General features: G+C 42.0%; 1 protein-coding gene and 1 non-coding gene across 20 annotated transcripts in view; both read right to left on the bottom strand.

Moving 5' to 3' along the window:
- TNRC6C (trinucleotide repeat containing adaptor 6C) overlaps positions 1–21,802 on the bottom strand; it is a 147,731-nt gene that overhangs the window by 24,561 nt on the left and 101,368 nt on the right. For all 19 annotated transcript variants that reach the window (XM_054256537.2, XM_035301894.3, XM_054256544.2 and 16 more), the window contains 8 exons: positions 19,383–19,598; positions 16,620–16,786; positions 13,185–13,265; positions 11,444–11,501; positions 8,832–8,974; positions 7,278–7,427; positions 4,915–5,061; positions 2,100–2,219 (listed from right to left, as the gene is read on the bottom strand). In XM_054256537.2, coding sequence (XP_054112512.1) covers positions 2,100–2,219; positions 4,915–5,061; positions 7,278–7,427; positions 8,832–8,974; positions 11,444–11,501; positions 13,185–13,265; positions 16,620–16,786; positions 19,383–19,598 — 1,082 coding nt within the window. The remainder of the gene's footprint in view (positions 1–2,099; positions 2,220–4,914; positions 5,062–7,277; positions 7,428–8,831; positions 8,975–11,443; positions 11,502–13,184; positions 13,266–16,619; positions 16,787–19,382; positions 19,599–21,802) is intronic.
- LOC118154248 (U6 spliceosomal RNA) lies at positions 17,482–17,588 on the bottom strand. The gene has a single exon (XR_004744134.1). It is a non-coding gene; the product is annotated as a U6 spliceosomal RNA (small nuclear RNA).

The following is a 21,802-nucleotide window of genomic DNA, read 5'->3' as shown; positions in this document are numbered from 1 at the left end:
TAATTTGTAATCATGGAGGAATAAAATACCTCACTTAAGTGAATCCTCATTGGCCCTAAAACTTAACCTTAGGAAGCACTGAAACTTTATTTTTTCAACTTTTCTGGAAAAAAATTTAAGAACGGAATACATTGTTTTAAAATCAGAACACACTAATAGTAATTCAACATTTTCTTGATGTCCTTCACACCACAGGAATAAAAACTTACTGTATAACTAAATTATTCTAACACAGCAGTATGATAATTAGTTCTGTATAGCAATGCCTGCAGTGTCATCAAGCGGCAGAAAGTGATCTTCCTCTACAGTAACAGTTCTAAACCTGCATACTTTTTCTGTGTGCCTGTTTTCAGAGCGGTCTCCTTTCCTTTAGAGGTCAGTGGTCTCCAGCTGTCAGGACCGAAAGCAACAGGACTGCACATGTGCACAGCCTACCCACTGCGAGTCCTAACTATAGCACCGCCTCTCTTCCGGTAGATGAAAAAAAGTCTCTGGCTGGGAGTGGTGGTTCACACCTGTAATCCCAGCACTTTGGGAGGCTGAGGTGGGTGGATCATCTGAGGTCAGGAGTTCGAGACCAGCCTGGCCAACATGGGGAAACCCCATCTCTACTAAAAATACAAAAATTAGCTGGGTATGGTGGCGCACACCTGTAATCCCAGCTACGTGGGAGGCTGAGACAGGGGAATTGCTGAAATCCATGAGGCAGAGGTTGCAGTGAGCCGAAACTGCACAACTGCACCACAGCACTCCAGCCTATGACAGAGCAAGACTGTCGGAAAAAAAGAAAAGAAAAAACAGTCTCTGAGGGCCAACCCTTGGTCCTGACCCCATGTCTAGAGCTTTGTGCTCTCCACTAAGGCCAGGACACATAGCACGTGTCTTCAGGCATGTCCTTCCCTCCTTCCTTCTATCCTTCCCTGCTGCTTACAGAAAAGCCAGACCTCAAACTTATTGGACACGTGTCTAAAAATCAGCAAAGGGGAAGGACTGAGGGCTCAAGTACTCTCTTATTAGAAAAGATTTTATGTCAATGGTTCTTTCTTTCAGAGCCCCCACTCTTTATTTTTTTCTTCCTTCATGATTCCTGGTCATTTTCTTTTCTTTTTTTCAGATGGAGTCTTGCTCTGTTGCCCAGGTTGGAGTGCAATGGTACGAGGCTTACTACAACCTCCGCCTCATGGGTTCAAGTGATTCTCCTGCCTCAGCCTTCCAAGGAGCTGGGATTACAGGCATGAACCACTGTGCCGAGCCAATTTCTGGTCATTTTCTAGGTAATAAAGTTGCTGGCTAAGATTGCTAAATAAATCAGGTGACTGCATTAAAGAATGAAATAATACACGTGGTCCTTTAGTGTATATAATTCCAGTAAGCATCTAGATATACAGTGACATGGCAATTTATGGTAAAATTAGTAAGACTGTTTGAAAATAAAAAAAGACAATCGAGATTATGTGAAGTTATAAAACTTCCAAGAATTATTAGGTCACATCAGCTATTCTTGACTGGGGCTTTGAGAGAGAATTAAGTTCTAATGCTCTCAGGCAACTACTATATATAATAAAGCAATTTTTCTCCTATGCTTCTAGAATGGTATTTGTGTAAAACATCCTTAGAAAAATTGAAAAAACAGTCACTCAAATGATTTTTTTGTGTTCAGCGGTTGTCAGAAACTCTGGCTGAGAGCTCAAATAAAAAGACATGCCTAATTATAAAATCTGGTTGATTTTCTGAAGAGGCCAAGCCATGTGCAGTGGTGTACATCATGGTCTTGACACTCAGGAGGCTGAGGTGAGAGGATCCCTAGAGTCTAGGAGTTCCAGACGAGCCTGGCAACAGAGTGAGATACTGCCTCTAAACAAAAACCAGAACGAAAGGCCAAAAAATTGACAAAACTTAGTAAAGACACTTTTGAGTGAGAACTTCCTAAATCATGAAGAGTTTAAACACTTCATGAGAGTCTCAATGACATCCCTGATGTGAAGACAAACGTTATCGTAACTGCTGCTCTCAGTGGTGTGCCATGCTGGCGGATCTGCACGGGCACCAGGAGAGCACTCAGGCTTCACATTCTAATTTGCATGCATCTATCCACTTACCAGCTGCAGCTGATAGAGCTGGTTCAACATCGTCATATGCTGAGGATTAATTGGCGAGGTTAATAGTGCAGGGTTGAGACCAATGTTTTTTGCTGCAAACTGCAAAAGCTGTGCTTGAACCTGTTTAACATAAAATATACTATTAGCCACTGTATCTCTATTAAATAGTTACTTGTTCATGTAGTTTTTCAAAATTCAAAACTGACTAATTGAGTGATAATTATATTTGTTTCACGGGTGAAATCAGTAAGACTGTTTGAAAATAAAAAGGACAATTAAGATTATGTGAAGTTATAAAACTTCTAAGAATTATTAGGCCACACCAGCTATACTCGACTGGGGTTTTGTGAGAGAATTAAGTTCAAAGGTCACAAGGCCATTAACAAAATGTATGGACATTTTAACATTAGTAGTTAGCAGGTGAAGAATAAGAAAGAAAGGAAGAAGAAAGAAGATAAGGAAGGAAAGTCTTCAGAGATCTCTTCCTCCAGATATTTTAATTATAAATGAACTTTCCAAGATTCTGTGTCCTTCCTATCAGTACTTACACGTAACATGGAGATATGGGAGAAACAGTGAGATGGCACACAGATGCCTTGCCGTTTGGGACACGCTGGTTTGCTTTGTGTGGGGAAGACTGCTAACTGCTTGTTCTGCTATCGGCTCTCAGACTGGGTGCAGCTGTGACCTAGGTTTGGGCAGTGGGATGCTACCAAAGGTGGTCTGTGCAATTTCAAAGCCACCCGCACAATGGTGATGCCTTTTTCCCTGTTGCTGGGAAGTGGCTGTGGCAGAGCTGCCACCAATCCCTGCACTGCTTTCCTCTGCACTGTAACTTGAGAGCACTCAATGTCTACCTAGTTAAACTACTGTTTTTTGAGGGCTCTTTGTTGTAGCAGCTTATCCTATATCCTAATACATTTAATTATTATCTACTAAGATAACTTGCATCTTATCTTGTTATCTATTATCTTATTACCTGACAATAGTTAAATGCATTAGTTACATTGATAGTGTGCACTATCAACTCAGTGCACAAACCTGGGTTCAAACCAAGACAGAATGAGACTTACCCTCAGTGCAGTGCCAGCGCATCCTGCTCTTTATCGTATGCTAGCACTGCCTTCCCATATGCTATGGTTTGAATGTCTGTGTCCCCTCAAAATTCCTGTGTTGAAACCTAAACCTTGTGGTGGAATTAAGAGCTACGGCCTTTGGGAGGTGATCAGGAGCCCCATCATGAATGGGATTAGCACCCCAATGACAGAGGCCTGAGGAAGCTTGTTTGCCCCTTCCACCACATCAGGATGCATAAAAATTGCCATCTATGAGAAACGAGCCCTCACCGGACACTGAATCTTCTGGCGCCTTGATCTTGGACTTCTCAGCCTCCATATTCCAACAAACTAAACATATTTAAATTAAATTTTATGAATAATAGAAGATTGATGAATTAACATGTTCTCTTTTGGAACAAGTTGAAAATAAGGTCCCTCAGAAATTTAACTATCTTCCTGGTAACAGAGGTCTCTTGGGGAAGAAGGCAGTTTTTTTCCTCTCTGCTAGAAGCTAGAATACAGTAAGTACTTCAAGATGCTGTTGCTCTCTCAGGGCAGGGCTCTAGTCAACCTTCACACCAGAATCATGTATCAAGTTAGAGCCCTGAGTTACCCCATGCAGTAAAGATGTTGTTAATATCACAGATTATCAAGGATCTTATAAGGGGTAAGAACTAACACTGTAATTAAAAACGTAGTCCAAAATCTAAAATTATAAAATGTGCCCAAAATAAACAATATTAACAATTGATATATACTAGGCCTCAAGGTATACAAAACAGCAAATATCCTTTTCCTCAATTTGATTTGACCTCCCCCCCCCCCCCCCTTTTTTTTTTTGAGACGGAGTTTCTGCTCTTGTTGCCCAGGCTGGAGTGCAATGGCATGATCCTGGCTCACTGCTGTCTCCGCCTCCTCCCAGAGTCAAGCGATTCTCCTGCCTCAGCCTCCCAAGTAGGGATTACAGACATGCACCACTACACCTGGCTAATTTTGTATTTTTAGTAGAGACGAGGTTTCACCATGTTGGCCAGGCTGGTCTCGAACTCCTGACCTCAGGTGATCCATCCGCCTCGGCCTCCCAAAGTGCTGGGATTACTGAACTGCCTTGCCCAGTAACCGTTTTTCTTAATAATCTCTACGGTTTATTCCTGAAAAGGGATGAAAGAAAGGGGGAAAAAAAAAAAAAAAAACAACAAAACTCTATGGGCAAAAATGATCTAAACATAACTAAATATGAATATTAAACATAACTAAAAATCTGTAATATATATACTATTATGTAAGATGACATTTAGTTCCTCATTAAAGCATGATTCAGTCCTTGGCTGCCTCTTAGGGAACATCCTCAGCAACACTACAGGTGTGCACTTTCCTCTCCCACCAATCTAGGACAGTCACTGGGTTCATCTAAAATAATTTTCTAGAAAGACTGGGACAAAAACACATCAATGGGAGTGTGCTGTGCAGGCCCTTCCCCCTCAATATTGCTTCTGACCAGAAAGACCCCAAATGCTGGTTTGGATGGCTGAGACATTCCAAGGAGAAAGCTTTGAAAATGTCTCCTGGGTCAGGAGAATCAGTTTACTACTTTATAGTCTAAAAGTAATTTACAGGTTCAAAACCAGAAGGCCTTCTCTTAAACATGGCTTAAGTCAGGTCTCACTTTAAAATAGTGACTTCTAGGTAACACAGGACCCCACAAAATGCCGGCATCTACATCCTGCTGCACAGTACTGCTTGGATGTGCGCCTGACCTGAGGGGATAGAAACTGAGGCACTTGAGCACGGAGACTGGGCTGGGAAGAGTTAAGAGGCTGCACTGGTGGCTGTGGCGGCTGCTGCATGGTCCTGGCTTGTGCTGCTCCACTATTGCCAAACATACCCAGATTGCCACTCGTTATCTGTAGAGACAGAATCAGACACATTCAAGGCAGACATTTAGAATAACACTGTATAGAGGTAGGGCGAAGTGATCTGTTCTAAGTGAATGCAAAATTGTTTCTACTTCCTATTACTGTCAACTTATACCCAAGAGAATTATATTATTTTTTTTGAGACAAGAGTTTTGCTCTTGTTGCCCAGGCTGGAGTGCAATGGCTCAATTTGGCTCACTGCAACCTCCGCCTCTGGGATTCAAGTGATTCTCGTGCCTCAGCTTCCCGAGTAGCTGGGATTACAGGCATGCGACACCAGGCCTGGCTAATTTTTCTATTATTAGTAGAGACGAGGTATCTCCATGTTGGTCAGGCTGGTCTCGAACTCCTGACCTCAAGTGATCTACCCACCTCAGCCTCCCAAAGTGCTGGGATTACAGGCGTGAGCCATTGTACCTGACCAAAGTGGTTTTCTTTTTCTTTCTTTCTTTTTTTTTGAGATGGATTCTTGCTCTGTTGCCCAGGCTGGAGTGCAGTGGCATGATCTCGGCTCACTGCAACCTCTGTCTCCCGGGTTCAAGTGATTCTCCTGTCTTAGCCTCCCAAGTAGCTGTGATTACAGGTGTGTGTCACCATGCCCGATTAATTTACAAGAGATTTTTTTTTTGAGACAGAGTCTTGCTCTGTCACCCAGACTGGAGTGTGGTAGAGTGATCTTGGCTCACTGTAGCCTCCACCTCCCAGGTTCAAGTGATTCTCCTGCCTCAGCCTCCTGAGTAGCTGGGATTACAGGTGCCTGCTGCTATGCCAGGCTAATTTTTGTATTTTTAGTAGAGATGGGGTTTCGTCATGTTGGCCAGGCTGCTCTCAAACTCTTAACCTTAGGTGATCTACCCACCTCAGCTTCCCAAAGTGCTAGGATTATAGGCATGTGCCACCTTGCCAGGCGCCAAGTGAATTTTTAATGAGCATTGTTTACACAACAAGAAGGCTACACCATTCCAAGAAACTACCAACATACAATGTTTCACACACAATAGCAATATGAATATGGCTATTTGGATAATATACATTTCCAAAAGGATGTGATAAAAATTAGAGAGTAATAATGTGTGGGGATCACTAATCTCAGAGGATAGCAACATTTCAGACAGGAAAGACAGTTATTATTTCAACAAGCCTTGAAATGGAATAAGCGGACAGATTCAGGCAGTTAATTTTGTATTAACTATGATAAATATATGGTAGCTGTAGTTTTTACTCTTGTGTAATGAGTTACCTAACAAACAGGTGAGGGAAGGTATTCCATAGCTTCACTTGGGAAGAGCCGCCTGAAAGGCACTGGGCGAGACCCCCTGCTATGAACCTAACTCCAGTGCACACCCTAGCGGGGTTGCTGACTTTAAGCTGGCATCTCACTGTACCACCACCGGGGGGGCAGGCAATGTCAGATCACCACGATCATACCAGCTGGGCACTGGTGAGTGGAAGGGGCACTGCTGCTAACAACACCGGGACAATGGGCACACAGAGGCTATTTGGCTGCCCACATCTCACAATGTCTACTTAGAGACATGTCTCTGAGGTGTGCATGTCAACCTCATCCCTAAGAAAATCAGAGAAAAGGGATCTTCTATCCATGGGAAAGGATGATTTGTGTGTTTGCACATTTCATGTAGGAGTCCACATGAGAAAAGTGAGAGGAAGTGGCAAACAACACTCTCCGTCCTTCCTTTAGTAACTAATCTCCACCTTTACCCAAAGAGTGCTGAAGCCTGGAAAAAAATGCCAGTGTGATTCCTGACAACCACTTAGCAAGAGCTGTCATCTTTTATTTCTGGGAAAAAGGGGGAGAACGCAGTGCTTTCTTGCAGATCAACAGATAGAATGTTTTGGCTGCCAGGAGGGAAGAGGCTGGGCACTACCCGGACCCCTGGATGGATCTGGCAGCCAAAGACCACTGTGCAACACATCACCACTTCAACCAAGTTAGCACCAAGGGTGCTGACAGTCAAACATGGTTAAATGTAAGAATAAATATAACTAAAGCATTTCCTACTTCAACTCTTCAACTCCAGTCACCTGAAGAGAAATCCTGGTAGTATCTCAACTACCTGTACATTTTCAGTCATATTTTAAAATAGAGGTATTAACTACGAACAAGAAAGTTTATGTCTCAAACACAATTTTTTTAAAGGCAGGTAAAACAAAGGCCACATTTTGCTTTCTCCCAACAGCCTTACCTGTCTAGAAGAATTCAAGTTTTGCATGCCCAGCCCGGAGGCAATCCCACCCAGGGCCTGACTGGGGAGTGCACTGTGTGAAAGGGGGAGCTTCAGGCTTGGGGAAGGCAAGAACGGTGAAGGCGTGGGCTCTTCCACGAGACCGCCATCCTGATTGGAGAAAGAAAGGGTGAGCTGGGTGCAGTGTCCATCAGCAAACAAAGCACCAAACAGTTTCCCGAGGAAATAGAGGAGGCATGGATGGAGAAATAATTAACAGATCAAAAAAGAGTGGATAAGGGAATGGAGAACATGGGCACAAGGAAGAGGGGAAAAAGAAAAAGAGAAATAAGATTAAGATGCTGTTTTCAGTTTAAAAGTATTTTACAAGCACATATATTTGCTGCTACTATTCTAACTATTGGCCCTGCCTGGGGTAGGAGCAAGGAGGAAGGATGGAGGCACTGGCAAGTCTCATATGGCAAGCGCTTTACAACCATTTTCAAATAGACTCTTTTTGAGAAGTTATTAGCAAAGCTCTAGGAATACATTAGGTTGAATTCTAGGACATTTTTTTTTTTTAACCTACAAACACAGCAGTTTCATAGGATGTAATCTAAGAAGAGGGTGACTTCTAAAAGTAAGTTATAAAACAGAACCTTACTAATTTTTTTTTTTTTTTTTTTTTTTTACATCTATTGAGGTCATGTTATGTGCCAGGTCTTTTGCAAATTTATCTCACCTAACAACACAACCAGCCTATGCATTCTTCCATATTTTAGATGTCAGGGTCCCAATTTAGGGTTGCCAGATTTAGCAAATAAAAATATATGATGCTGAGTTACACTGGAATTTCAGATGAGCAAGTAATTTTTTAGTATAAGCCACCCGCCTCGGCCTCCCAAAGTGCTGGGATGACAGGCATGAGCCACCGCACCTGGCCTCCTTTCACTGTTTTTTTTTTTTTTTTTAAATGTTATTTTCAAGGCTCAACATTTGCACTGAATTTAGTGCAATGCCTTTCCTTGCTTTGTAGTCACACTAATTTGGGGTGGGGACATCATTACATGACAACACTGAGGACTGAGCTGTGCTTGGACTTGTTAAACATCCACGGAGTTTTCCACAGACAACTGCTGTGGTCACTCGTGTGGCCAACTGACAAGGGCCAGCAAGAGATGGGTGCTTAAGCCTCATCACTTCCCATCCTTTTTCCTGAGGAAAAGCAGGTAACACATCATTTCCAAACAGAAGATCTGTTTTTAAAATGAGAAAGCAAAATAGAAATTTGATGACCCTTGCCCACTGGACAAACTGAAGCAGATAACCAACCAAGTTCACACAATAAAAATGAAAATCAGTTTTCAATCCATCCTTTCCATTCTCAGTAACATCATATGAAATACAACATTCCCTTCTTTGAGTTAAACATTCATAATGTTAGGAAAAAATAGATAAAAGTCACTTAAGTATTACAGTCCAGCAAGTTTTTAATCTGGTTTGCATTAAGGACACAGTTGAAATGAAAAACTCCTCTTGTAAAAAAGCAAACAAAAAAACCACCTAAATTCATACCTTGTCAAGAAAGGTGGGGCGGTCCACGGAAGACTCTTTGGAGATTGGCGGGCGGCAGCCGAGGGGCTTGGCGGCCATTCCATTATGGTCGGTCACTCCCAGCCCACGCTTGTCCACGTCCACCTTCTTTTCCAGCAGAGCGCCTGGAGCACAACAAACAGAAGCAACGCTGAAAACAAAACAAGTGAGTGCTGAGCACAAGACAGGCACCAGCTAAGGCCTCAAGGAGGGATGAAGACCCTCCACCCCTTCAAATATAGGGAAGCCAGGGGCAGAGAGAGCCCTTAGCTTTGCTAGGGCAGAGCCCAACAAGGGGCTGACAAGGATTCACAGGGAGGGGATGGAGGCTGACCCCCTACATCATTCCATGGCTCCTGCAGTCTGTGACCTGGCCCTGCTGTTCTTGGCCCTCTCCACAGCAGCCACACCAGCCACAACTGGCCCTCAGGGGCTCAGCCTGTCCTCCCCCCGGGGATGTACCCCTCCCCGAGTTTTCTACATGGCTTGCTTCCTCATTTCACGAGGGCTCCATGGTGGCTTTTTTGCAGGGGCCTCCTGACCATTCTGTCTGCAGCAGCTTCTCTCCTACTGCATGGCCAGGCCTTTCCATTCACTGAGTCCTGTTATCTGCAAGGACTCCTCCAGATGGTGGGGATACAATACTGTGCAAAACAGACCCTGTTTCTGTTCTCACGGCTCTTCTTTATTTAGCCCATAGTAACTCTCCTACTTCAGTTCTAGGGAGTGAGACTTCACTGCCTGCAGCACGCGCTGCTCTGCCCCACCTGGCAGTTTGTGCCACACGTCGCACGTGAATGATTAGACAGTGTGCAATCTACTCTCATTACTCATCAATTCTGTACTTGTAAAACTGGTTGCTTGCTAAAATTTGTAACCCCCAAATCAATATCTGTGGCACTTTTGTGGCTATTTGTGGACAGACTGGCAAAAATTTGAGTTACCCAACATTCGTGTTCCCAGCTCAGGTCTAGCTTCAGATCTCACATTATAAAGAAGTGTCCGTTTTATGGTCCATCTACTGTCATCCTTTTCCTATTTCTGTGCTTTCTGTAGTGATTCTAGTGTTTAAAATGGTCCCCCATTGTGGTGCTGAGGTGCTATCTCATGTTTCTAGGCTCAAAAAGGCAGTGATGTGCCTTATGGAGAAAATTTGTGTGTCAGGTAAGTTTCATGTAGGCATGAGTTAAAAAGCACTGTTGGCTCTGAGTTCAAGATTATGAATCATTGGTAAGGTACACCCAGAAAAAGGAAGAGAAATTCACTGACCTGTATGTGAGGCTGCTAAGAAAGTACTCAAGAAACAGCTGGGCATGTAACACAGCTACGAAAAAGAGGCTACATTTGTGGATTCATGAGATGATGATGATAAGTATAGTGGATGGCATTGTTATGAGTCTGAAAGCCAAATACATTTATGGTCACATTACCCAGGGTCAGAAAAACGTTACACCCTTCTTGGCTAATGTTTTAGTATTAACGAATATGGTACATAATTACTTGTGAGAGAAAAAAATATATAATATATGTGTGTGTGTGTGTGTGTGTGTGTATATATATATATACACACACACATATTTTTTTTTTGTTTCTTTTCTCTCAGAGACAGAGTCTCACTCTGTCACCCAGGCTGGAGGGCAGCGGCATGATCTTGGCTCATCACAACCTCCACCTCCCAAGTTCAAGTGATTCTCCTGCCTCAGCCTCTGGAGTAGCTGGGTTTACAGGTGCCCACCACCGAGTCTGACTGATTTCTTTTGTATTTTTAGTAGAGACAGAATTTCACCACGTTGGCCAGGCTGGTCTCGAACTCCTGACATCCAGTGATTTGCCCACTGTGGTCTCCCAAAGTGCTGGGATTACAGGCATGAGCCACCGCACCCAGCCGAGAAATATATATCAATGTTAAATAAGGTGTTTTGAAATAAAAAACACATAAAACAAGGTTATATATTGATTGGTTGACAAAAATGACATGAGTAGAGGCTCATAGGAAGCCGACCCAATAAGTCTCCTAGGAGCACTGGTTCAGTATTTGTCAATTCGGTGTTTGTGGTGACTTTATAGAATATAACTACCAATAAAATAAGAATCAACTATATTTAAATATAAATATTTAACATTATTATTACTTTTAAAGCAGCTCCAGAACTAGGGTTGCTTGTTCGTTGACAGAAAATCTCATCTCTCAGTAAGTCAGAGCTCAGCCAGCAAGGTGATGCTTCTGTTGGCCCCTAGGCAAGCCCACTCTGGGGCAGGGCACGAGGAACGAACTCAGTGTCCACTGAAGTCTGGTGTGTGGTTCCAGTGTCTCTCAGAGTGTCATTATTACTTCCCCTCCAAACAGATGGGAAAATATGAAAAAAGCCACCATGCTTCAAATATGGCATTGGCCATTTGTCTCCAAAGTCTGTTAGTCCCAAGAGACTCACTCATTCTGTGGCTCCAGCCTGTTGTGTGGCTGCTCCTTCACTGTGGCCTGGTCCTGTCTACCAGGACATCTTCAACCATTAAACCATGACTACAATAAAATGGTTCTGGAAAGTAAAACTTCACATCTGGGTACCTTTTTAAAGATATGTTGTATAACTTACTCATGGCCTGATCAAGATTCATATTGTTACTCTTCAAGGCCTCCTCAGCTGGTTCTCTCTGTGTAGGAAAACAGAATTTTCTTTAGTGCACGTTAATTAACAAAAGGAAAGTTTATAAATAGTTTAATCACTACTTAAAGACACAGTTATTAGGTTTGCAACTGGAAATACCTTTCTTCATTGTTGAGGTTAGAGACAATGTCTTTTAAATTAAAAAATACTTGTAACAATAAAATGTACTGACTTGATTTTCAGAGTAAAGAACTTGTATTTACAACACCTTGGAAACAAAATGCGGAGTGACAGTAAACCTTGTCAGTACTCCTGAAGTCATTTTCGTTTTTTTAAAAAATATAACTATCTGTATTATTTTTGTAGAGATAGGCTCCATCTCCATGCCTCTCTCTAGTGCCAGCAACTGTGACAGTCACTGTCAGAGTGCAGAGCTTCATTTTGTACTTCATCAACTCTATCATCATCAACTTTTTTCTAAGAAACAGAAAAACAAAACAAGTAGATTCATTTTGATAATTTACGACTGGAACACAGTAGTAATCTCAGTGGATGATCGAAGACATCAGGGTGCCATGATAACTGAGACAGTATACATCAAGATACCCTGAGGCCACGGTCAACCTCTTGCCCTCTCACACGGGCAGAGCTTGGCCCACTAACACAATGCCCTGCCCAATGCAGAGGGCCTTTGCCCAGTGTGAAGGATGGGGTTCCTCCTCTATATGGAGGCCATTCTGGACTCATTCTTTAAGGGACATCCGCAGTAATTGAAAGACAAACACTCATTTGAATAAGGATTTTGAAAGAAGGAACATGAAGGGAATATATGGTGAATATGGGTGACATTCCTTGCCATCTTAACTGCTACCCAGTCTCAGGAACTGAACAGACTGTGATATTTTCAGGAGAATGCCCTGCAATATGAATTATCCCTACATAGGATTGGAATCTTGGGAACTAAGTAGGTCTGGTTAGGATACTTTTTTTGGATACAAAACCTTAGTACTTTATACCAAGTTTTCTCTTGTGATCTTGATCAATATACTGTATACACTAATGAAATGCACTTTTAATTATAAATTAAAAGAAAATATAAAACTGTATAAACCAATGAAAATTAAAAATCACACAGCATTTTATGGCTGAGCGTAATGACTCATGCCTGTAATCCCAGCACTTTGGGAGGCTGAGGTGGGCAGACTGCTTGAGCCCAGGAGTTCAAGACCAGCCTGGCCAACATGGTGAAACCTCATTTCTACCAAAAATACAAAAATTAGCGGAGCACGGTGGTGTATGCCTGTGCGCTAGCTGCTTAGGCGGCTGAGATAGGAAAAATGCCTGAGCCCAATCATGCCACTTGTACTCCAGCCTAGGTGCCAGTGCAAGACCCTATCTCAAAACCAAAAAACAACAAACTGCATTTTCTAGTCTAGGAAAAGGCTCTTACACCTTTCTTGATAGAAGTTATGTGGGTCTTTGCTGTGGTACAAAGCAATGATCCCTAACCCAAACTACCCAGGTAAAAGGGAGATTTAAGAGTCAGATGATGTCAAAAAACAAACAAACCAACAAAAACAAACAAAAAAGGGGTTAGATGATGTCAGTATCTCATTCCTCAAATGCTCTCGGTGTCTTTTAGCACATAGAACAAACAAGGAGAGGAAGCTATCAGGGCATTTCATTCTGGGAAGCGTGGTAGGTAGCAGTAAACTAAGATGCCAGTTACCGGGAAGCCCATGTCTGTGAGTTGTTTGATCAGCCGGCTCATGATCCAGGCCTCATCCTGCTTGCCAGACGTCTTCATGCCCTGTAACACAGTGTGGGAAAGGGGAAAGTCCATGAGCTACATTTTAATGCATTTCTTCCAGAAACGGGAAACAAGGTCATTTAAAAGTCACCTAATCTTTTTGTATTAACATTGAATAATGTTGTACTCCAGAAACTCCCTAACAGATTTCATGGTTTCTACTATGGAAAGCATCAAGGTACATTTGCAGGTTGGTATATATGTACAATTTATGAACTTAAAAAAAAAGCAGGATATTTTTCTTTCCCAGATAATTTAGTTCACTAAGTTTCCCTTGAACAGAGCCCTATGTGTTTACTAAAAATTACACAGTTTTTGTCCTTTTATAAGCTTTATTCTAAAAAATGATAAAATGAGGGGGTTTATTCCAATGAATAAAGAGGCAACAAGAACAAAGGAAGAAAAAACCTGTTAATTTTATTAACTATTTGTTCCTTGTAGCTCATAGGGTAGAGAAAAGGAATAAGTACGCAAATGTCAGTGGAGGAGACGATGAGGAAAAAGGTCAGCTACAGAAAGAGCAGTGGGGGTGGGGAGGGCACGGCACCACAGGGAAGCCAGGAGGCTTCTCAACAACTTCCCTCTGAGCCTATAAATGCAAAGGTTCCAATGAAGCATTATTCCAATATAAAAAAAATCTCCTTCTAAAAATATTCCTCATAGTACTTTGCAAAATTGAGCCTGCCATAGCTATATAATGGATCACATAAAGCTCTATAAACAAACGGGTTTTCTTTCCTCAAGGAACTAGCTTATTTTGGGGTATTTTAATCATTACTACGCTGCCAGAGCCAGATTAGCCAAGATTTTAATTTACCAATTAGGTATTTCTGGTCCCATCGTTAACTGGATTATCTGCCAGCCCAACTATCAAAAGGATTCTTTTGGAGGTCCATAATCACTTCTACTCCTCATGAGCAGAGAGCCCTGATTTTAGTTTCTGGGTTCTGCTGATGGTTAACTGAATGCTTTTTAAACTAAATTTTTTTGACCATGAATACATTCACATGATTCAAAAGCATAAAAAAGGTATAAAAAAAAGTTTTCATCTCATGCCACCCAAACTGCTTAGTTCCTGTTCTCTCCAAGAGGAAACTACTCATAGCAGTTTCTTATTTGCCCTTCCAGAGAATTCAGAACATTCTATAGAGGCTGATATACTATGTGTGCATGCATACACACACACACACACACACACACACACACACACGCACACACACACTAACTTATTTCCTTCCTCTTACCCCACAAAATTGGGTGTGTGTTATATATGTTTTTCTGCATCTTTTAACAGTGTACTTTAGTGATCTTTCCATATTAATACATATACAGAATTTCCTTTTAGTTTTCCATAACGCAGAAGTAGTGTAATTAACTGGTTATTCTATCAAGGTATGTTTAAGCTATTTTTATCTTTTTACTACAAAAATGCTGCAATACAACACTGTATAAATGCCACAAAGTGAGACACTGTCTCTATAGAAAAAATAAAAAATAAAATTAGTTGTGCACAGTGGCATGTAACTGTAGTCCCAGCTACTCAGGAGGCTGAGGCAGGAAGACAGTTTGAGCCCAGGACTTCAATGTTGTACTCCAGGCTAGGTGACACAGCAAGACTATCTCTAAACAATTTTTTTTAAATAAAAAAATAAAAATGTTCGCTTTCGGCGTGTCTGAGAGATGAAAAATGGCAGGCATCTCTGAGTGCTGTTTGAAACTGAACTGCCTTCCTGTGAGTCCCTGTGTCTAGCAGCCATCAGTGCTCCTTCTCTGTGGACCATCTACTGTTCACATTCTGTGCTCCTTTTTCTGTTGGGTTTCTGGCTGATTTTTTTTTTTTTTTTAAATCAGTTTCTAGGACTTTACATATCAGGGAGATTGGCCCTCTCCATGATATGAGTTATAAATGTTTTTCCAGTTTGCTATTTTTCTTTTGATTATGGTATTTTCTGTCATGTACAGTTTTTATATTTGTGTCTATTGACAAAAAATTTTATTTTATGGCTTTTAGATTTTGGTCATTTGTAGGCCTCTCTGACTCCAAAATTGTTTTTAATGTCTTTCATATTTATATATATATATTTTTTTTAAGATGGAGTTTCGCTCTTGTTACCCAGGCTGGAGTGCAATGGCGCGATCTCGGCTCACCGCAACCTCCGCCTCCTGGGTTTAGGCAGTTCTCCTGCCTCAGCCTCCTGAGTAGCTGGGATTACAGGCATGCGCCACCATGCCCAGATAATTTTTTGTATTTTTAGTAGAGACGGGGTTTCAGCATGTTGATCTGGCCTCGATCTCTCGTGATCCACCCGCCTTGGCCTCCCAAAGTGCTGGGATTACAGGCTTGAGCCACCATGCCTGGCCACATTTTAATATTTTTAATATTTAAAATATTAAAACTACAGATACACATCTCCTGTATCTCATGTATATATGAGATACGTATCTCAGTTTTTTCTAGATGACTGCCCATTTGTGTCTTTTTTTTTGAGACGGAGACTTGCTCTGTTGCCCAAGCTGGAGTGCAGTGAGGTGATCTTGGCTCACTGCAACTGCAACCTCTGCCTCCCAGGTTTAAGTGGTTCTCCTGCCTCAGCGCCCCCAGTAGCTGAGATTACAGGTGCCTGCCACCACACCTGGCTAATTTCTGTATTTTTAGTAGAGATGGGGTTTCACCATGTTGGCCAGGCTGGACTGAACTCCTGACCTCAAGTGATGTACCCACCTTGGCCTCCCAAAGTGCTGGGATTACAGGCATGGGCCACTGCCCCCTGGCCTGCCCATTTGTTTTAAGACTTCTTAACCATCTATCTCAAACTTTTTGGTCTCAATATTCTATAATACTCTCTTAGAGACTGAAGATCCCAAAGAACTTTTGTTTATGTGAGTTGTGTCTATTGCTATTTACTGTATTAGAAATTAAAACTGAGAAAATTTAGAAATATTAATTTTGTTTAAAAATAAAGCCATTGCACATTAACATAACATTTAAAAATAAACAATAATTAATTTTTCATGAAAAGAGTGGTACTGTTTTGCCTTCTGGCAAATCTCTATGTTTGGCTTAAAAGAAAATGGCTCGATTTTCCTATCTGTTTCTGCAGATTCTCTGCTATAATAAAGATCTCTGTACACCTCCACCCTACACTGGAGACAGATATCAAATGAGAAAGACAGTCTTAGTACTGACATGATAATAGCCGTGACCTTGCTTAATCCCTTGAAAGGATCTCTGGGCCCTGAGACTACTGTGAGAAACTCAGGTCTACCTTTTCATCTGTTTCACTGAATCCTGAATGTGTTTGAAGTGCCTTTGGCTTTCAGGGCATATATCATCTTTAAGAGTGTTGTATTTACCTTCTGAAGTCCTTTTTTGGGGGCGTTCCCCCAGGAGCTGCAGGAGGAGGTGCTTTCTTGGGAAGCAGCATTATTCCACACGTCTCCTTCTTCATCCTCCCACTGGCTGGTACTGAGGTTCATTTCATCCCCACCACTGCCCCAGCCTTCTTGCATAGATTTTGAAGCTAGGAAGAGAACAAACATGAACTTACCAATTTCATGTCCCTAACATGGACAATGCTTCTACTATAACATACAATTTAGGGGAGGTGGGACAAATGAGATATAATCTACCTTTTTATGCCTTCATTTCTCTCAGATCTAAGAAATTAATTTCTCCTGCTAGATATGTAAATAAACCTGTCTATGTATATAATTTTTCCTTCAAACACCAGCTATTTGTACTCTGTGCTTTTCTAAACTTCTTTGACCAACTACAGATCATTCTAAAACATAGACATGCTACAAACAAATCCTGGGGCTAGTTGGGAAGGTGGCAATCTCTACATGGTATGAAAAGGCTACAGAAATGTAGATTCCTAAAAAATTTCATTGTCCTGTGTGGTTTTAAAAATCTGTACTTTTTTCTATTTTTTTGAAACACGGTCTTGCTCTGTTGCCTAGAGTATAGTAGTGCAATTATAGCATCCTGCAACCTTGAATTCTTGATCAAGTGATCCTCCTGCCTCAGCCTCTTGAGCAGCTAGAACTACAGGCATGTGCCACGACATCCAGCTAATTTCTTTTCTTTCTAATAGAGATGGTGTCTCACTATGTTGCCCAGGCTGGTCTCAAACTCCTGGGCTCAAGTGCTCCTCCTGCCTTGGCAGCCCAAAGTGTTGGGATTACAGGCATGAGCCATCACAAGTGGCAGGAAAATTTGTATATGGGATGCTTCATGAATCTGCATCTCATCCTTGCACAGGAGCCACACTAATCTTCTCTGTATTGTTCCAATTTTAGTACATGTGTTGCTGAAATAAACACCTCTGTCTGATTCTTAATCACAGCTTGATCCAAACCTGTGAGCATTATGTCACACAGACCAGTGCTTCTCAAACTTGCCCACTTGTGATAGTCAGCTGGAACATGTGAAATGGAGCAAGCCTGAGGTCAGGCCTGGCAGGCTGCACTTCTCTCAAGCTGGCAGGAGATACCGACAAACTAGCAGGATGGAGGCCTTCGGCAGATGGAGCTACAAATTCACTCCTGAACTTCAACTGCAGATGTTTTTTCCTCCTTTCTTAAAACACAAAGTGATTTTCTATATCAAAATTACCCCAGATTTTCACTTCTTTGAAGAATACGAAGAAGGGTAAATACTAGGTAACAGCGCAGTTAGCTGGGTCTTTAATGAAGATGCAAGGCTGATAAACATACCGCATAGGCACATAACTGTGCCTCCCAGGACAAATTCTGAAAAAAAAATCACTGTCTCAAAACAGCACATTAATCTAAATACTCAGAAATTGCCTTATCTTTTAGGTTTGTAACAAAAAGTAATATAAATGGAATAAATACCTTGAGCATAGTGGTGGCTGTATGGAACATACTATCCAGTTTTAGCAAAATAACAAAATAAAAAACTGATAAAGTGACATTTTAAGATGTTCAAAGAAAAGATGAAGCTTCTGCAGTTATGTGAACAATTTTTTTTTTTTAAGATGGAGTCTCTCTGTCGCCCAGGCTGAAGTACAGAGGCACAAACTTGGCTCACTGCAACCTCTGCTTCCCAGGTTCCAACAATTCTCCTGCCTCAGCCTCCTGAGTAGCTGGGATTACAGGCACTTGTCACCACGACTGGCTAATTTTTGTATTTTTAGTAGAGATGGGGTTTCACCACATTGGCCAGGCTGGTTTCAGGTTTTCCACCTGCCTTGGCCTCCCTAAGTACTGACATTACAGGCATGAGCCACCGTGCCCAGCCAGAATTAGATGGGAGGAAAATGTACAGTTTTTTCCTTTTTTTCAAGTTGTTTTTGCTTAAGTGTAACAACATGAAAATAAACATGGTAAATTCCACCCAAAGTGGAATTCTGTTGACAAGATGAAAGAAGGGCAAGACGGCAAGATGCGTTAAGAGATTTCCGTGAGGTAATACATATTTTCAAAACTAATCTCAAGAAGAAAAGATGACATGCTTTATCTATCTTGCTCAGTGAAGCAGGCTGAAATTACTCAATGTGGCAGGCACAAGACTGCTGCTGGAGTAGCGTGGGCATTACTAGGAGAATCAAACATAATGCTGGGTTGCTTTGACTCTTTCATTTATTTGCATTATTAAAAAAGGAGGGCGTGGACATCTCTTAAAAGCGCCTTTGTGTTCACATATCAGACATGGCAAATATTTTATAATCTTGGATTTTTGTTCAAGAGATGGGGTCTTGCTTTATTGCCCAGGCTGGATGCAATGGTACAATCATGGCTTATCCTCCTGGGTTCAAGCTATTCTCCTACCACAGCCTCCCAAGTAGCTGGGATTACAGCATGTGCCACCATGCCCTGCTAATTTTTCAATTTTTTTTGTAGTGACAAGGTCTTACTATGCTGCCCAGGTTGGTCTTGAACTCCTGGGCTCAAGTGATCCTCCTGCCCTGGCCTCCCAAAGAGCTGGGATTACAGGTATAAAGCACTGTGTTTGGCCAAGATTCTTGGTTTGTGGTTAATCTTAAAGTATAAACATTATAAGGAAAGTATTCTAAAACGCTACTTTTTAAAATTCAGCACTTTGAGAGTCATTTCTAAATTGCCAGATCAGGGCAAGCAAGATGCTAGGCTTACCTGGTTTGCACAGGGCCGAGGCAGCAACAGGTGCGCCAGCTCTTCCAAACGCCATCGGCGGCTCGGCAGGGTGATCTCCCCACCCGCTGCCACTGCTGGGAGGCTTCCCCCATGCTGCTGTGCCATTGTCCACCAGGGTAGAAGGGGAGGATGGTTCTCCCCAAGAGTGTTCAGTCTTTGAGTGAACATTAGGCATTTCTCCCCAGCCTGATGAAACTGAAAAAGGTTCCAAGGGGTACAGAAAATCATAAAAGTGCATCAGAGAAAAAGTACAAATGTAATTCAGTTTTCAATTTCAACATAATTTCAAGATAATCTATCCTCAGAATAGCCTTTAGTAGAAAATGTAAAGGAGGCAAATGTATAACATGTAATCAGATTTGTTTAACTTTGTATTTTAAAATTCGTATTTATTTATTATTGTAAATATATAAACACAGTGAGACAGGGTCTCATTGTGTTGCCCAGGCTGGCCTCAACTCCTGGGGCATGCCACTGCACATAGATTGTTTAGCTTATTAAAACTGGTCGGAAACAGTGGCTTATGCCTGTAATCCCAGCACTCTGGGAGGCTGAAGCAGGCAGATTACCTGAGGTTAGCAGTTCGAAACCAGCCTTGCCAACATGGTGAAACCCCATCACTACTAAAAATATAAAAATTTAGCCAGGTGCAGTGGTGCACACCTCTATTCCCAGCTACTCAGGAGGCTGAGGCAGAAGAATCTTTTGAACCTGGGAGGCAGAGGTTGCAGTGAGACAAGACTGTGCCACTGTATTCCAGCCTGGGTGACAGAGCAAGAATCTGTCTCAAAAAATATAAAATAAAAAATAGCCATTTTCTAACTCCTGACCTCTACCCATTTACAACTTTAAAAGTCCATTAAAAATTAAAGCCCATTTAATTCTCAGCATTTGCAACACGGCAGGGTTTAAAAGAATAGTTTAAAACTATGGTTAAGTAGCTTGTTTACTTCTTGTATTATACGTAATGACATAAAAGAAATGATATGTTACACGATTCTAAGAAAAATTTATGAGTTGCAAATATATACTGAAATATTATTCTTATCTTTTGACCACTGTAGACACAGATCACCTTATCTGAGCCAAGAAATGAGAAAACAGCAGATTAAACACATAAAGTAATAACTGGAAAATGCAGATAGTTCCCATGGTACCACCCACAAGCTGAGAGAGATCAGAGGTGTCTGTCTTAAGAGAGTTAAATTACGGATCAGAGTAGTTCCTGCAGGCACTCTGGGAGGGATTTTCAGAAACCCTTTCATTCCTTTGCCAAGTCCTGCTGCAACGGCATCCTCAGGGATTGGTCCCTTGTGGAAACAGGTTACGGATGCACATAGAAGCCTGTGGCATTAAAGGTGACCCTTGTCAACATGGGTGTGAACTTCAGTGATCCACTTACACAGATTTTCTTCTACCTCCACCACCTCAGCAAGAACAAGACCAAGTCCTCCCCTTCCTCCTCAACATGAAGATCATGAAGACGATGAGAATGAAGACCTTTATGATGATCTGCTTCCACCTAATGAATAGTAAATATACTTCTCTTCCTCACAATTTTTTTTCTTTTTTTTTTAGATGGAGTCTTGTTCTGTCACTAGGCTGGAGTGCAGTGGCACAATCTCAGCTCACTGCAACCTCTGCCTCCTGGGTTCAAGCGATTCTTCTGCCTCAGCCTCCAGATTAGCTGAGACCACAGGCATGTGCCACCACCCCCGGCTAATTTTTTTTGTATTTTTAGTAGAGACGAGGTTTCATCATGTTGGCCAGGGTATTCTCGATCTCTTGACCTCATAATCTGCCCGCCTCGGCCTCCCAAAGTGCTGGGATTACAGGTGTGAGCCACTGTGCCCAACCCTTACAATTTTCTTCTTTTTTTTTTGAGACGGAGTTTCGCTCTTGTTACCAGGCTGGAGTGCAATGGTGCAATCTCAGCCCAACGCAATCTCCGCCTCCTGGGTTCAAGAGATTTTCCTGCCTCAGCTTAAGTAGCTGGGATTACAGGCATGCCCCACCATGCCTGGCTAATTTTGTAGTTTTAGTAAGGACGGGGTTTCACCATGTTGGGCAGGCTGCTCTTTAACTCCCAACCTCAGGTGATCTGCCTGCCTTGGCCTCCCAAAGTGCTGGGATTACAGGCATGAGCCACCGTGCCCGGCCAGTTGTAATTTTTATATAGATACATTTTGTTCAGAGACAGAAGTGTGAATATTTTAAGTCGTAACTGTTGAAAGCATATGACTGTGTGCAAGAGAAAAACTTACAGTGGCCGGGCGTGGTGGCTCACGCCTGTAATCCCAGCACTTTGGGAGGCCAAGGCGGGTGGATCACGAGGTCAAGAGATCGAGACCATCCTGGTCAACATGGTGAAACCCCGTGTCTACTAAAAATACAAAAAA

The sequence above is a fragment of the Callithrix jacchus genome, chromosome 5 (assembly GCF_049354715.1).
Source record: "Callithrix jacchus isolate 240 chromosome 5, calJac240_pri, whole genome shotgun sequence".
Lineage (NCBI taxonomy): Eukaryota > Metazoa > Chordata > Mammalia > Primates > Cebidae > Callithrix > Callithrix jacchus.
Note: the sequence above shows the minus strand (reverse complement) of the source record. Positions and strands in the feature narration are given on the sequence as shown.